Source organism: Cryptotermes secundus, unplaced genomic scaffold, assembly GCF_002891405.2.
Source record: "Cryptotermes secundus unplaced genomic scaffold, Csec_1.0 scaffold61, whole genome shotgun sequence".
NCBI classification, from domain to species: domain Eukaryota; kingdom Metazoa; phylum Arthropoda; class Insecta; order Blattodea; family Kalotermitidae; genus Cryptotermes; species Cryptotermes secundus.
In genome coordinates, this window is record NW_019741299.1 from 63,848 (window position 1) to 82,292 (window position 18,445).

The window sequence follows — 18,445 nt, forward strand, 5'->3', positions numbered from 1 at the left end:
TCACGAACCCAGTCGAAATCTCGTATATTCTCTCCAAAATACTTATTGAATTTCTGCTGCAGCATTTCTAAATGTTCTTTAATTGTGCCCATCACCACTTTATTGCTGTCAGCAAGTGGCCATACAGTCGGGGACATCTCAAATGACCCATCTGTAATTCTCTGTATCCACAAATTCAGGTTATTTACAATTCCTTGTATCTTAGCCATATCAGAAAATTTAGTTAGAATATTTTCGTTCCTAACTTGCATCTTTCTGTTTGGCTCATTCAAGTGAATGTCGGGAACATATGCTAACTTGCATACCCATTCATCATCTGCAAATAAATCCGCGTACTCATGCCCCTCAACAGTAAAAAATGGACGTACCTCCTCATTAAGTTCAAATATTCGCGTTAACACTTTTCCTCGTGATAACCACCGTACTTCTGTATGTAGTAGGAGTGTAGTGTGTTCTGATTCCATTTCCCGACACAAAACGGAAAAAGCCGCGAATTTAGGGGCCGCGATTTGATGAGGTTCACGACTTTTACTACTTCGTCCAGTACAACTTTCAGAGAAGATGGCAAAGACTTAGCAACAATCGCTTCGCGGCGAATGAGACAATGATCGCGTCGTATGTTAGGATTTACTTTGCGTACTTCAGCTACAAATCCTTTAACACGGCCTTTCATAGAAGCGGCCCCGTCTCTACAAACACTAACGCAATCCTTCCATTTTAACTCATTATGTAACATATTCATTAGTGACACGAAATACTTCTTCAGCGGTGGCTCGTTCGGGAAGTTCTTTGCAAAAAAAGAAATTTGTTGCAATTACATCTGCATCGATGTATCGAATGTAAGCAAGAAGTTGTGCCTGGCCGCTAATATCCGTGGACTCGTCGATGTGAAGCGAGAACTTCTGACTGCTGTTGATTTTCTCCTTCATAATGGCTTCAATGTCACTGGACATGTCAATAAAATACAGAGTAACCCTTGCTAATCCCTGCCGTTTTAGGGAAAAGCACGTACACAGAACATGCGGCAAGTACGAGTATAACAAAGAAGCCGCATAGATACGAGAAAAATGAAAATATATCAATAATGAAAACTATGATACAACAACAACTGTGAGTAAATAATTTACGTTTAATTTCTTAGAATACAACATTACTGTATATAAAAAATCACGGCATGTAATAAAGAATAAACAAGCATCATCTTATTTAATCAGTGCAGTGGCTGAGAATAAAATACAAGCATATGAAACACGGTAACTGGGATAAAACAAAAAAGAATAAAATTCGACGATTAATTTCTTACAATAGGTAAAAGTTCGCGTCACACCTTACACCTTGTGACGGCACATCGGTGTGCCGCAGCACATCGGTTGCGGAACACCGTCTTAGACTGCTCGGCTATCGTAACCGGTACATTAAGTTTTGCCGATGAAATTTTCTGAGAAGGCTATGAACCGGAATGGAAGTTTTCATATATCAGCGGATATATATCAGTAAAATAAAGATCTTCGTCGATCCTCAGATAAAGGAGATTATGAATGAGAGGAATTCTAATGAAGTCCTAGACGGGACTAAGGAGACAGTTTGCGAAGCATTCTTTACTTCAGGGGCAGACGCAAAGCGCGGTAAGTACAGGCAGTTGGTTGCAGAATTGCTCGACGCAATGTGTCACTGAAGATGCATTTACTTCACTCTCACTTGAAATTATCCCCCACCCCATAAAATCTTGAGGATGTCAGTGACTAGCGCGATAGAAAATTTCATCAGGACATTTCTACACTGCAGAAAGTCTAACAGCGGATATGGAGCTTGACTTTGGTACTTAACTGTGGCAGTTTAAAAGTGAAGCCCCAGATGCATACAAAAAGTAATCGAGTGGGAAAACATTTGGAACACGTTAAATATAAATATATACTTTACATTTGGGTCTCCTCTGTGGTCTAGTGGTTAGAGTTCCTGCCTACGGACCCAGAGGTCCGGGTCCGATTCCCGGCGCTACCAGATCTTCTGAGAAGTAGTGGGTCTGGAACGGGTTCCACTCAGCCTCGTGAGGATAACTGAGGAGCCATTTCAAGGAAACAGCGGCTCCAGTCTAGAAACCGAGATTAAAGGCCGTGGGGATCCGTTCCGCTGACCACGTGACACCCTCTATCCACAAAAGTTTGCACTATTTCTACCAACAAGCGGCGGTCGCTCGGTCGGTATAATTCGCTTGGGAACTAAAATCCACGGAGTTTTTTTTCTACTTTACATTTTCACGAAATACGGATTTACAAAATAAACCTGGAAAAATCTTTGCGTTGGTTTATTTTTCCTTTTAAATATTTAGTACTACCTTGCATAAAAGTACAGAAAAACTGTTACATTTACATATCAGCTGTGTACCGTTATAGTAAATAGAAGTGAATTATATAATATAGATTAGAAAATGTATTTGCCCACTCCTCGAAAATTCTATTTCCTACTGACTGCGTTACGCTTTTTGGCCGTCTGTGTGCAACGTCGGTTAATATTCTCTCGTCATTCTCTTATTAATGTCACTGCATGTTTCGGCCTAACCGGCCATCATCAGGTGTACAGGTTGTTGTGATGAAGGAACCTGCAGCATTACAGTGAACACCTGATGATGGCCGGTTAGGCTGAAACATGTAGACATTAAAGAAAAGTCAGCGAGAGAGTATTAACCAACGTGGCACATCACTAACTCACTCACAGAGCTTAGTCCTTCTTCAGAAGCCGCAAATTGTGCAGCTACTCAAGAACTACCCAGCATTTTATGGAACCCGAAGGTTCATAACCGTGTTCACAAGAGTCCTCCAATGGTCCCCATCCTGCACCAGGTCAATCCAATCTATACCATCCCATTCTATCTCGCTAAGATCAATTTTAATATTATCCACACACCTACTCCTTGATCGTCTCAGTGGTCTCTTTCCTTCTGGCTTTCCCACCAATATCCTACATGCATTCCTCTTCTCCTAATTCATGCTACATGCTCTGCCCACCTCATCCTCGTTGACTTGATTATTCTGATTATACTTGGAGAAGAGTACAAGTTATGAAGCTCCTGATTATGCAGTTTTCTCCAACCTCCCGTCACGTCATCTCGTACAGTTCATACCTTAGACCATGGGTCTCCAAACTTTTCGAAACGTGGGCCACATTAGGTAATTCAGCACTTTCAACAGGCCGGATAAAATGAGAAATTAATAACTCTAGGTATATGAGTTTTATTGAAAGCACAGAATTTCATAAACTAAATACAAAGTACGTCAGAATGAATTATCGTATATTAATGACAACAGACATTATCAGCAAATGCTCATATTTTCATCACAAATTATAATAAAACAATTAATGTGAATGATGGAACTCTTTTTGCATTTAAGTGAAATTAGTCACGGGAAACCAACACATTTCCAAACAAGGCGATGGGCGGTTTGTTGTGATGCAGTGAGCCGGCCTGCAAGGGGACGGTATCGCTATTCGTGACAGCCGCCTGTTGCAAAACAGCAACATGAGCGCACGGTGTTGTCAGTGCGGTATGTGCACAATATTTCTGATGTAGTGTACCGCACGTCGGGCCGAAATGGGTCGATATACTTTGGCAGCACGCCACGTTGTGAGCACGAGATGGAACTGCGTAACGCGGAACGACTTTGAAATGTCAATTGTGAGGCTTACCAACTGCTACCACAATTATCAATAATCCTACACGTAGCTAACTAACTAACTAAGGCCGTGCCATAGCTCAAGCGATTAGTCGCTGGCTTCCCACCGCGGCGGCCCGGGTTCCATCCCGGGTCTGGCCATGTGGGATTTGTGGTGGACAAAGTGGCGCTCGGGCAGGTTTTCTCCGAGTACTTCGGTTTCCCCTGCCAATCTTCATTCCACCAATTGCTTCACAATCACCCTCACCTATCAACTGGGGCTGGTACAGTAGGCCAGAAGTGGCCGCAGTACAAAGGACTTAGTCCCACTACCAATAAAAAAACTAACTAACAAACTAATTAGCTCAGCGGAACGGGGCAGATTTTTAAAAAGCTAACAGATGCTCAGCTACTCAAAAAATTCAGAGTATTGTATAGAAACGGCCGAGTCACTACCGTGTTCACAATAGCCCTCCAATAATCGCTATCCTGAACTAGATGAATCCGGTCCACACCTTGTCACTATATTTCATTTTAATATTATCCTCCCATTCGTATACATAATTCTTTCAATTAAATCTATATCACAAATATAATAAGATGTGACATTTGTAATGCTCATGGCACGAATTCAAATTGTAGGAAATAAAGCTGACAGTTGTAAGCTTAATGCAGATCCCGAGTATCGGATTTCATCGAAATTCGTGCGACGTTTCAGTGTAGAAAGCGTGCAGACACAATCTCATCAAGATGTATTGAATGTTCATATTTTATGTAAATAATTTATAACAAGAAATGATAACATATCAATTCAACGGATAACGGAAACTTTAAAAAAAACGTGGATTAATAAACCTGCTCGAAACTAGATGGAATTATTTAAATTAATTTACAAACCTGTTAAAGTATGATAATTTTTTTCCCATGAAATAAAATTGCTATACTCGTAAGAACTTCATTTACATGCAAATAAGTTTCGGGTTTTCTTTACCTGCTATATATTATTTTTACCCCACGAAAGATAATATTGTCAAGAACACCCTGTAGAAAAGGGGCACTGGAAGAAAATGTACAAGGAAAGCGATTAAAAATTTTCTGCACTTATGAATTTAACATGGAAGCCAAGAGGTGTATCGCTTTTATACTCTTTTTTTTAGTTTCTTAGGTTGGGGTACGTCGGCCATTAATTGGCCTATAGCATCAACCCCAGATGACAGATGATGAGTGTGGAACAGTCAGTGGAATGAGAATTGGCAGGGGAAACCGACGTATCCAGAGAAAATTTGCCACAGTGCCACTTTGTCCCCCACAAATCCCACATGACGTGACATTGACTAGAACCCGTGCCTGACCTATGGCAGTGCCTGTTAGCTTTTCTACAGTCTCCCTGCTTCTCAATGCAACTTGCCCACAGATCCTCATGAGAGAACAAAGTTTCTTTGGGCCGTGTGCGAAGCCAGTCACACATCACTTCCTTCTCCTAGTCATCGTCGGCAAATGGAAACCTCTGAGAGGCTCCTTTACAGGTACAAACAGATCCAAGATGTACGTTCCGGACTTTAGCCGGAGAGTTGAGGACTACAAATTGATGTCCCGAAGGGTTTTCTTAGGGCGGGCTGAGGTCAAGCATTGTCGTGCAAAGCGAGAACACATTCCGATTGGCTTCCTCGTCGTTCCGTGCGTACGGATTGCTCGGGTTATTTCGTAATGATGCTGCAGGCTTAGAACTGGGGCACTACGAACCAGATTTAAGTGTACTGCAAGAACCACCTATTCACCTTCGTGCTGCAGGGAAAATTACCAGAATGAGATTCATAGACCTTAACCCTATCTCCCGACATATAATATACAGAGTATATATAAGTATATATACACGATTGTATTTACATATTTCACTAAAAACTTTCTCTCAGATTGTATCTCGTAATTTCATGTCACACAAATCCAATCCACAACCTTATATAATTAAAAATTAATTTTAATAATATCTTCCTATGTACTTCTGTGACTTCGCAATGGCCTCTAGCGTTACATATTCATTTGTCTTTCCCACGCTCCGCCTATCTCATCCTCCTTGTTCTGGCCAACTTGGTCCAATGATTGAGCTTAGATTTTCCGAACGGAGCCAATAGAACAGGTGTCTCCCACCGCCTCACCTGAGGATGGAAACAGACACAGTTTCCGAAACGTTGTGTTCTGTACGATATCAGAAGTTGGACAAAGTATAAAAACTCTGTAATCCCGAGTGATATTCACCATCGTCAGAACCCTTTAATACTTAGGTGGTATGTCACAAACCACATCAGTGGAAGTGACTGAAAAACAGTGATCCAAGAGGCACTGAAGATAGGTGACAAGTCCAAACACGTCTTCTATTGAATTTATAAAGAAATTGCTGTTGATTATTAACTATAAGAAATAATCTTGGCTCAGACACAGCCGTTAAATAAACAATAATTAAACATACAGGGTGTTTCACGACTTTAGGGCAAAACAGCAGGAGGTGATTTCCTAGGTCTTTGTGATCAAAAAAGTTCATATAAACATGTGTCCGATTTTGGACGGTTACGGAGTTATGACGGTTTTTTTCATTCCCGTACACGCCCTCGTGTGATCCGCGTCTGTCATCTGGCAGGTCGCTATTTTTAGCCAGCTACAGACAGCGCGTTCTCGTTATCTCGACACTTGAGAAGTACCTAAGGCGTGGTGGGTTGGTATGTCCGGCGCGGTTCACAACCGAGCGGCAGCCTTTGTTATGGCCGGCGGTGGCATTTTCGAAAACCAGCTTTAAGCACCAATAAACTCAAATTAAAGGTAATTTCACGAAGTTAACTTTACATTTATACTTTAAATGTATCATGTATTATGCTGGTTTATTATTTTGTTCCGTTTATTGTCAGTAATCGTTACCTTCTATTCTGAGTTTAAAACGGTCATAAATCCGTAACCGTCCAAAATCGGGCACATGTTTATATGAACTTTTTTGAGCACAAAGACGTGGGAAATCGCCTCCTGCAGTTATTCCCTAAAGTCGTGAAACACCTTGTATATAAATAATTCTGAGTCGGTAAGGTTTATCCTGCAGTTATGTTTTGGATTCCAGCAAAAGCTATCCTTGTAACAGGCCATGGAGGCCAAGAGTGTTGTGAGAAGTCGAGGCTTCCACATTTTCTAGAAAATCGGCTCACATGTCGGTGAGGTTGTCAGCCTTACGCGCTGGCTGTCCCTAACCCTCAGGAAGATTCCTGGTAGCCATTTCTGTTAGAGGCTGAGTCGACCCCAGGGCCATAGTGGGGCTGGAAGGATTAGGTCAATTAAAAAATCCAGTCACCTCCTTGGGAATCGAACCCGTAACATTACGGCTTGTAGCATAGTGCCTCAACCAAATACGCTACCGCGTACCCTTAGATTCCAGAAGTTCTGTGAAATTATGTAATTTGGACTTTAATGGCGGTTTACGTTAAGAATAATTGTAATAATTATGAAATATGGAAGATGGCGGTGATATGACGTATAAACGCGTTTAATGATGATGCGAAGTGGCAGTGAGTTTGATAAAGCAAATGGGATTATTACGTCAGCTTGTTCAAGCCCTCGGCCCACAAAGATTTCTTTGTTCTGGTTACTAATGTTACCACTGCGCTGAATACTGGGTACTTTTGCTAATGGATGTAAGTGGTTTTAGCACTGAATCACTTTGTATGACGGTGTCGGAGTCGCGTGACTGACGACGACGCCCGACCGTCCGGCTGCACAATGCGAGATTTCTAAATCGTAAAACCTTCTGCAAGCTTAAACACTAAAGGTAGGACCCAACGTGGTCCCTTCTTCCATTAACAGTTTAAACAGTGAGACAGTCGAGTGTGTATTGACTCATCCCTCATAAGTAACAACTTCTCCTTTTACCTGCTGTGTAACTGTAGATCGAGCACGCCCATTTCCCCTTCTATAGCGTCTAACGAACAAAAGCAAACTCCGTTGTTTTAGTCCGCAAACGAACTATAGCGACTGAGCGACCGCCGTTTGTCGGCGAAGTTAGTGCCAACTTTAGCGGATAGAGGGTGTCGTGTGGTCAGCGCAAAGAATCCTCACAGCCGTTAATTTCTGTTTTTTTTTTTTTTAGACTGGAGCCGGTATTTCCTTGAAATAGATCCTCAATTATACCTGAGTGGACACCGTTCCAGACACACTACTTCTTAGAAAGTCTGGTAGCGCCGGGAATCGAACCCAGACCTCTAGATCTGTAGCCAGGAACTCTAACCACTAGCCCACATAGGCTAGACTAACTACCAACAAACCGAGAGCCGCTCAACTACTCAAGAATTTCCAAGCATTTTACGGGACAGAAAATTTCATTGTCGTGTTCACAAGAACCTGCCACTGGTCCCTATCCTGAGCCAGATTAATCCGGTCAATACCATTCCGTAATATCTACGTCTAAGTCCTCCTATTGGTGTCTGCCTTCTGACATCCCACTATGAACTGTGTACTCACTCCTATGCGTGTACACTCCTGCAAAGTCTTTTCAAATGAATTCAATTAATTCAAATAATCTGTTAACAGAGGATTCCATCTGGAGCTTTCTCCATGTTCAGTACTATACTTTAGGAAAAATATAACTTTTCTACTCTTATTCTCTATGAATAAAGTAGTCCTACAAGCTCAAGATGTTGTCTGTGTGTAACTGTACAGGGTGATTCTAAATTATTGCGTCTTTTCCGTGGACAGTAGACATGCAGATGAAGGCGGTTATGAACAACCCTCCAAACAGTCGTTTGTGGTATACTTAACTGGAAAGAAACTCGTCTAGTTGATTTCTGTGGTCTTCAAGAAAGCCCTTCCTTGATTCGATCAACATCTTTCTGCTAAATACTCGGTTTTCCCGCTCCTTTCCGGTGCAGAACACTACCGGTTTCTTGAAATTGCTTTAACCAACGTCGGATAGCATTATCTGAAGGTGGGTCTCTTCAATATTGAGTTCTGTAACGACGTTGCGTTTTGATAACAGACATTATTTCGAAAAACCAAAGTAGACACATTGCTTTCTCTTGAACAGTCGTCATTTTGAGTTATTACGTCATATTTTCTTTCAGATATCAATGCGGCAACTGTAGCGTTGCCAAATGAAACGTTTTCCATTACGCTTTCATAATCTATCAATAATTTTATTTTTATACTTCCGGTTTGAAAATTATAGGCCATGGAAACCCCGACAATAATTTAGAAACATCATCCAAACATTCCACGTCATTCTGGGTTACTGACAAACAAATAAACAAATAATGTGTGTCCGTCTGTGTAGCCCACCTTTTCGAAGCAGTTGCCCAGTTTCCAAGAAATTTGATACGAACTTCACATTATTTGAGGCCGCCCAAATTGCGTACTTCCAATTTCCTGCAATAAGTACGAGTAATAACAAAGTGGTGGAGTCACGAACTTATGGGGTAGGAGGGACACACTACACTTCGCAAGCCTGAAATTTTTGTTCGGTAACTGATCGAGGGAAAACATGCGATGTTTGTTGCGGCGACAAGGGTCCGAAGTTATATTACACTTTAAATACTGCGGCCATTAAGTCTTTTATAAACACATGAACTACCTCCTTCAGATTAGATCAGTATTTTATAGAGATCATTGAACTACCAGCACGTAGTAAGCAAGTCTGTGACCCACATCACACGAGTGTCGAAGATGTTGCCGAAGAGGCACGGCTATTTTCACAGAAGAAAGTCGTGGGTGATGCTTATTCTAAAATTCCTATGATAAAACAATATGAAACCAAATATTTCGATGCTATGTTATCAACGTGCGGGTTTCTGAGAGTACAATTATCGCCACTCTCATGACTTTTCCTTAATGATTGTCTTTTAGGAATAACATACGTAATTAAGAAAACTACGTAATTTATATCCTTGGAGACGCGATACAATCTTAGTTGCTGAAAAAAAATACTTCAAATGGAGGACACAAGAAACACAACAGAATTTTAGTTAAGAGGTCTTTCTGAAGATTCTGACTGAAGAATCTCAAATAGAGGAAACAAGAATCACAATAGAATTTTGTTAAGAAACCCCATGAGAGGACCGTCTCCGTGGTATAGTGGTCAGAGTTCCTGGCTACAGATCCAGAGGACCGGGTTCGATTCCCGGCGCTACCAGATTTTCTGAGAAGTAGTGGGTCTGGAACGGGGTCCACTCAGCCTCGTGAGGATAATTGAGGAGCTATTTCAAGGAAATAGCGACTCCGGTCCAAGAAACTGAAATTAACGGCTGTGAGGAACCGTTGCGCTGAGTACGTGACACCCTCTATCCGCTAAATTTGGCACTAACTTCGCCGACAAGCGGCGGTCGCTCGGTCGGTATACTCGTAGTTCGCTTGCGGACTAAAACCACGGCGTTTTTTTAATGTCATGAGAGTTCAGATTAAAGAATCTGAGATGGAGGACGCGAGGAACCGCAACAGAAGTTTTGTTAAGAAACCTCCGTGAAAATGAAGATTAAATCATATGAGGTGGAAGAATCAAGAACTACAATATAATCTTCCTCAAAAATCCTCTTTGGAAGTTCAGAATGAAGGCTGAGGTACCTGTATCCTTGCCAGATGACACTAATATTTAAGAGGCACTACTTGAGTTAAAGACAGAGATTTGAGGATAATATTAAAACAGATTATAGAAAATGCAGACTCAGTTCATAAGTAATGTTTGGCGTTGAACTTCCATGTACGAATACGACAGCGCCAGTTGTTTTTTTTTTAATATTGCTAGTGGGGTGGGACTAAGTCCCTTGTACTGCGGCCACTTCTGGCCTACTGTACCAGCCCCAGATGACAGGCGAGGATGATTTTGGAGCAGTTGGTGGAATGAAGATTGGCAGGGGAAACCGAAGTACTCGGAGAAAACCTGCCCCAGCGCCACTTTATCCACCACAAATCCAACTTGACCAGACCCGGGATCAAACCCGGGCCGCTGTCGCCAGTCGCTTAGTAACGCGTAAGCATGTCTTCAGGTTCTTCTCAACAAGAGCAAAAGGATAGTGCTCCTTAACAAGAGTGGAACCATTTTGTACATCCGGAATGCGAGAGAAATAAGACGTAACGTGTTGTTAGCAAGGCACTCACTGCTAGTGCAGCACGTAACAACACGAAGTGTGTAATTACCGTACGGCAGAAGTCGCACTATCCTTACAGAACTTAGCTTAAGTAGCACAGAAAGGAAATTACTTGAGACTCAGAGACAAATGGGGGTATATAATTCTGCAGAGAACAAAATAAAAGCATAATGGAGAAGTTACCTTTATCCGCTTGTTTGCGACGTGAGACCGGTGCTTAAACGTGTCGTATGGGAGAATTTCACTACCATCTGTCGGACAATTCCAACTTCAGCTAAGATCAGATAAAAAAAACAGCGGATACTTCAACCCTTTGAAGCCCCGTGGTTACTATATATATTTATATATATACTATATATATAGTTTATTTAACACACTAAAACTCTGAATTCTGCCCACAGAGTGTATCTGTGTGTTCCGTATGGTTCTCACAATAAACAGCGACTGTTTCCCTAAACAGCATTAACCGGTTGGGCTTTGTAGCAGAGACGTAATGTATTTCCTGTGAGGTACGGACTGAATTTTCATATATTATTTAAGAGTAATAGGCTTAAACTTGGCGGTGGTCAAGCTTACGAGCGTTCAAATGACTAAGTTGTCGTTGAAGCATAAGATATGTAAGTTAGGCATGATCTGCTCTATAAAGCCTGTACTGACAGAGGACTTGTGTGTAGTGCAAAAGGAAGAATTTTCGATAACATATTATCTGTGCGAAATATACACTTGACGAAAGGTCAAGTGTATTCATAAGAGACAAACCCATCTTCTCGTCGGAGAGGATGTTACATAAGGACAATTACCGCAAGAGTTCAGTTGGAAAAAAAAATTCTTGTCGTGGGCCTCAAGGGGCCTGACGCCAAGACGAACTGATTGGCGGTAAACCGTCATTTGTAAAGTAACTCTGACTCTGACTCAAGGTTTAAATGAATGCATTTAACGAGTTTCTGCAAGCATCTGACTTGTAAAACACACGTTCATTCTTTATATGTTTATTGGAAGAAAAAACGTTTCAAATCAACGTCGCAAACAAGTATACAATCCGCATTTTCATATTCATAACGCTTTTTCCACAAGTCTTGAGGGTCTCGAGACAATTAAGCGAAATTCTTAGGCAGTGTCATCTCATAACTCAAGAATTCTTCAAATTCTTTTAATCACATATTACGCAGCAGTTCCTTGCACACATTTGCAGGTCATATTTGTCCGTTTGTCTGTCTGTCTGTGTGTAACATAGAATCACAGTCTATAATGTTGGATAGATTTCCTTACAATTCGATATGAAAGGCTTTCGTTAAACGTTTTTCGACAATTCGGATATTTCAGTCATACCGGCCTAAAATAAAGTCACAGGCTACCTATAACTCTTCATGGTTTCCTCAGTCTCTCCCAATGCATTCCGAAACAGTGTAATGAAGATTTGACTGGTTCCTTTGCAATTTCTTTGGCCAAGGAAATAAATATTCGTGTTCCATAAAAGGGGGGGGGAGCTCAAAAAGGGCTCACTTCCATGGAGTTATTTATTTTAATGACAGCTTCAACTTCAAAAGTTATGTACCTCAGAATGTGAACAAACAGTATAATACATACTGAACTGCATCTTCTCAGTAAGTACCACGTATTAATTTCTTCTCTTTGCTAAATAATTCCAGTTATGCCGGAGGGCGCACACGCACACACACTAGAAATTTCCATGCGTAAATTCGCCTCTCGATGACTAAAGACCAAAAGATGATGCAGTCTTCGACCTGTACTAATGAACGAACATGTTACTCATTTTTATTGTGGAAAATAACTGCACATACAAAAAAAAGGCATAGGCAATGCCCATCCGGCCCTCTGTAGCACCAGAACGTTAGCAACGCCATCTGATATCGTGCTCTTCGTTCGGCAGTCGTGTGTAAGAACGGCAAGTGACGCGCCTCGCGGATTTACGGCAAACTCCAAGGGCATTTTATCGTCACATTTCAGTTTTCTTTAGGCCTACATATAGGATAGGGCAAACAGGATGTTCTTCCAGATTGCTGGCCAGCTTTTAAGGGGTGACCGAACAGCTATAAAATTTAGGTTTTGAGGTTTTCACGACGATGACTATGAAGAAAGTCGTCTTCTGGGTTCTGGCGCCGTGTATTCTTGTTTTTAACCGACGTTTCGGAGGAACATATCGCCTCCATCTTCAGGGCAGTTGAAATGCGTTGCGAATACAAAGAGCAGTAGCTGAAATGATAGGGAAGTGAAAAGCTAGCCTACTTCATATATAAACTAGCGCTTTTCACTTCCAAATCACTGCAGCTACTGCTCTCTGTATTCGCAACGCAATTCAACTGCCCTGAAGATGGAGGCGATATGTTCCTCAGAAACATCGGTTAAAACCAAGAATACACGGCGCCAGATCCCAGAAGACGACTTTCTTCAGCTACAAAATTTGTTTACGAACTTTATGTCTAAATCTTTTAAGATCGCTTTTACTAATCACCCTAAAGTGTTTACCGTAAAAAAAAAATATTTTTGAGATAAAATTTATTTATTGCATGGATTTTTTCTTTTTAATTCTCATAGTGGGGGGTGGAGTCCAGCTGGGTCCACTCGGCACGGTGGCCACTGATTGGCCTATTGTACCTGCCCCGGGTGATTATGATGATGGAGAATTTGGTGGAATGAAGATTGGCAGGGGAAACCGAAGTACTCGGTGAAAACCTGCCCCAGCGCCACTTTGTTCACCACAAATCCCACTTGACCAGACCCGGGACCGAACCCGGGCTGCCGCGGTGGGAAGCCAGCGACTAACCGCTTGAGAAATATTTTCTCCTTCTTTTCACTTCAGAATTCTTCAGAAACCCAGCGTGGGGGGGGGCAGGTTCCTGGCCATTTGCAATTAAGTATGACGGTTTGATATATGTTACAGCCGCTTCTATCAACGAGTCTTGTTTCTTCAACGAGCAGTGTGAGATGAGTCACTACCAGACAGAGTGTCGAGAAGGCCACTGCGTCTGCCGCTTCGAGATGACGCCCTTTACCAAGAAGGACGGCACAATAGAATGCTCTGGTAAGCACTTCATTCTAACTCAATTCTGATCTTAACGGCCACTTCCTTTGAAACCATTCGAAACATTTCCTGCCAAAGCATCATTCATAACAATTTGAGACTTACAGTATTGTCTTACTGAGCCCTGAGGAACTGTGGAGGTATTGCAGTAGAGGCAGCCCACACCGCCGGTAGAAGAACTGGCGGAACTACAATTCACATTTTAGCACTCAGTCACGTGTCATAGCTCAGTTAGTCGCTCACTTCCCACTAAGGCGGCCCGGGTTCGATACCAGATCAGGTCATGTGAGATCTGTGGTGGAGAATGTGGTATTAGGGCAGATTTTCTCCGAGTATTTTGATTTTCCCCGCCAAAGGAACCACGCTCATCTACCCTCCTGGGATGTTACAAGAGGCAATAGCCGTTAAAGCAACAAGTGGACTCAGTTTTACCCCACCCCACGCCACTAATAAAAACCTATTGGGAGCAGAGCTCTTGTTGAGAAGAATATGGTTGTTCGTCTTGTCTCACTATTTACAGTACACCCTATACAGAATATTACGGTGATCGCAAGCGCCTGCCTTAGGGCTCTAACGTAGGCCAGATGAATTAATTGAAAACCACCACACCTATTTGAGAAAAATTTTAATATTATTCTCCCACCTATATCTAGGTCTAACGAGATATCTCTTCTTGTCATGAAGAATCCTACCTTCTGTTATGTGATGTCATTCAGTCCGGTCGAATGAAACCGCAGTATCAGATGTTTTCTACTTGCTTGTTTCTTGGCTTGTTGTTCGAACAAGAAGATAGAGGGAGTACGTTCCTCTGAAACTTCGGTAAATTCTGCCATACTACACGGCGTCACGTGCCAGAAGATAGCCCACGCTTCATAGTTTCGGCCATGAGAATCTTAATCACATCACATTGTTTGAATCTGACCAATACTAATCAATATTAAATTTAATATAGGCTATAACTACGTGTATTATTGTGCCGGTCGCAGTGGCCGCGCGGTCTAAGGCATGAACCGTCTTCGCCCGCTCCAACGCTGGGATCGTGGGTTAGAATCCCACGCGAGGCAAATATGTCTGCGTTTATTCTGTACATGTTGTCCTGTATAGGTAGCGGCCTTGCGACGGGCTGATCCCCCGTCCATGGAGTCCTACCGACTGTGCATAGATTAAGAAACTGAAAAAGCAGCCAACGTCCACAAGGGCTGTAGAGCCATAGATAGATAACTACTGTTCTAGACTCCATTGTAGGTTTTTATTTATTTTAAGAAAATAACTCATAAGGAGAAAAGTGCACATGACGTAAACATATGCTACTTCTGTCCTTTAGATGAAGACAGCATGTTCCTACGAAACATCGGTACCCCTTCAGATGAATGCAATATTGACTGTCCTAGACATGTCAAATTCAACACCTTCCTGTCATGTTTCCCGACTAAACTGTGCATTACTTTCCGGCTTCTCCATGCGTGCTACAAGTCCCTCCCACTTCATCCCCCTTGACTTCAACAACTTTCTGATAAATGATTTACATCTGTGGTTCTATATCGTTCAATCGTACTCCCATTCAAAACAAATTAAGGCAGAAATGCAGAACTTTTCATTTCATTTCTTTTCCGCTGGCATCTTGCCATGTCATACCTGTACGTGATCTCGAAATGGACGTAACGTGACGTCGCCTGACGCTTTGGGGCCCCACCCATTTTGAGAGAGAAATTAACAGTGCATCCTCTCCTGGACAAAAGTAACTACCAATTTAGATAAGCCCTCTTACGTAAGGCCAAGGCCAATAACTTGGCTGTTCGTGACGGGATGTGAATAAGTCATCAGGTGTTAGATTCTTACACATTAGGAGCTGTCAATCTGCTAACCGCAACACACAGAATGGTAACAAAAATGTTGAGATCTGCTCTTATTGAAAACGAGCACGTAGGGATCAGGCTATATGATTTGTATTCGAGAAGAATCTGGTTTGAATCTCGGCTAGGACACCGACTATCCTGACCAATGTTCCCTGACATTTTTGTGTACGTTACCGGAAAAATTAACAGTCTAAGAGGTTTGTTTAAACTCAGAACATCCAATGAGTAGGAGTCGTAAGGTAGATCCTAAAGGGTTCTCACGGTTATGTGTAACACTCAGGATTACTGGGGTTCCGGACTTCGCCCGCCTTTCGGAAGCTGGCTCTGTTTCCGTCCTCAGGTGAGGACATGGGAGACATCTATTTTGTCAGATCTGTTAGGAATACCTAGGACCGCCTCTGTGGTATAGTGGTCAGAGTTTCTGGCTACAGATCCAGAGGTCCCGGGTTCGATTCCCGACAATACCAGATTTTCTGAGAAGTAGTGGATCTGAAACGGGGTCCACTCAGCCTCGTGAGGATAACTGAGGAGAGTATTTCAAGGAACTAGCGACTCCGTCTAGAAAACAGATATTAACGGCCCTGGGGATCCATTGTGCTGACCACGTGACACTTTTTATCCGCAAAAGTTGGCAATAACTTAGCCGACAAGCGGCGGCCGCTCGATCGGTATAGTTCGCTTGCCGACTACAGGCCACGGAGTTAGAAAGATCTAAGAAAGGGCAGTGATTGAGTTTAGATCTTTCTAACGGAACCAACAGAGCAGGTGTCTCTCGCCTCCTCCCCTGAGAATGGAAACATGCGCAGTTTCAGAAACGTTGTGTTCTTTAGAACACCGGTCGATAGACAAAGTCCAAAAGCCCAGTAATGCCGGGAAGTCATAAGGGTTCTTTTTCTGATCTGTCGAATAAAAAAGTATTGTTGTATTGGTTTGCTTTGAATGCCTGACATTACAAGCTAGTGTATGTCAACTTATTGTCACTGTAAACACGCCAAATGAATGTTTAGTTGTTGGGTGACAAATGCGGCAGTGATCAAACTCAAGTAACCATTCATAAGGCCGCGCCATAGCTCAAGCCGTTAGTCGCTGGTTTCCCACCACGGCGGCCCGGGTTCGATCCCGGGTCTGGTCAAGTGGGATTTGTGGTGGACAAAGTGGCGCTGGGGCGGGTCTTCTCCGAGTACTTCGGTTTCCCCTGCCAACCTTCATTCCACCAAATTCTCCATCATCATAATCACCCGGTTCAGGCTACAATAGGCCAATCAGTGGCCGCTGTGCCGAGTGGACCCAGCTGGACTCCACCCCCCACTAAGCGATTAAAAGAAAAAAATTCATATCGTTCACTCTGAACTCCAGTTCCCTTCAAAAGCGCCCCCTGCATACGTTACTTTCGTAGCCATGGTTCTAACCCTAATGTTGCCGGAACACTTTCGAATGGCTGTAATTCTTTATCGAAGCATTTCCGGATCCATATTTATAAAAAACTATTTTCATTCTTGTGGGCCATAGTTCTCAACCTATAATTTTCTCTACTTACTTCTGACACACTCTGTACATGATCACAAGCAAACAAAAATTGGATTCGAGATTCTCACAGCGGTGAGTATGAAAAGTGAGATCACCTTGGTTGTAACTCCATATAGTTCGGAGAGGGTCAGGCGTTTCAAGGGAATATATCGCCTCCAACTTCAGGGGTGAAGAATATGCCAAGCAAGAAACCAGAAGCAGGCGGCATGCTGGACTGGTTCACCGTCACCTTGCTTATTCTTCAACCCTGAAGATGGGGGCGATATATTCCCTTGAAACGCCGGGCACTCTCTGAACTACAGGGCGTTAAATCTCATAAGACCCTACTATTTTTGTCGTCACAGTGACAATATAAAATACAGAATACCATAGTTCCTAGATTTGGGGGCACTGTACTCGTACATGGGGTTCATCTAATCGTGTGCGTCGGTGACGGGGGAAGAGACCTGATTGCCCCCTCCCGCCTTCCTCGACAGGGGTCCAAGATTTTACTCAAACAGCAAAGAAGTTGAAAAGTATAATAAGGTGATCTTAGTTAATTTCGCTTCGTGTTTAATCTCATAACCGTACATAACTCACATACTCGTATAATGTTTGATTAGAGAGAATAGTTCGGGTTAGAGTAGTTTATTTGGGTTAACTACTGATATATCCCGAATTATAAAACGATTTTATTTAACGTGTTTCCCACTAAGAAGCGTCTATAAACGGTAAAGGTAAAAAGGTCTTTATACTTAACTAATCAAGCACTACGCCATGAAGGCGTATGGGGAATGGATGTATAGAGCCACATTTTCTTGACCTCGTCACTAGTTGGAGGTGAATGGTCAGCTTCACGCCTCGGTCGCTTTAATCCCAGGGAAAGAGCCCCCATTACACATTCGATAGGAGGTTTGGTGGACCCCAGAGCCGGTCTGGACGACGTGGAGAAAATTCTTAACCCTACCGGGACTCTGACCCGTAGTCAGTCGCTGTACCGATTACGCTATCCCGGCACCATAAAAACGCCAAGAGCACGTGGTGTTCCCCAACGGTCACCCATCCAAGTACTACCCACGCTCAATGTTCCTTAACTTTGACGACTGAACTAGAACCAGTGTTTTCAACATGTTACGGCCATTAGCCGTCCAAATACGACCTCTGCTAATACTTCGCGACATATTTGTTTAAGACACCTAGGCTTACCATCAATATAACTCTCGGTATTATAACACTTTTCTTTTCAAACCAAATATATAAAATATCAAAACTTCGTAGTTC

General features: G+C 42.5%; 1 protein-coding gene across 1 annotated transcript in view; it reads left to right on the top strand.

Moving 5' to 3' along the window:
• Window positions 1-18,445, top strand: part of LOC111872665 — a gene marked incomplete at its 5' end in the record, with an annotated part of 44,325 nt that overhangs the window by 16,505 nt on the left and 9,375 nt on the right. Inside the window, one exon of the mRNA XM_023866771.2 lies at window positions 13,662-13,802. Within this exon, the coding sequence (XP_023722539.2) occupies window positions 13,662-13,802 (141 nt within the window). The remainder of the gene's footprint in view (window positions 1-13,661; window positions 13,803-18,445) is intronic.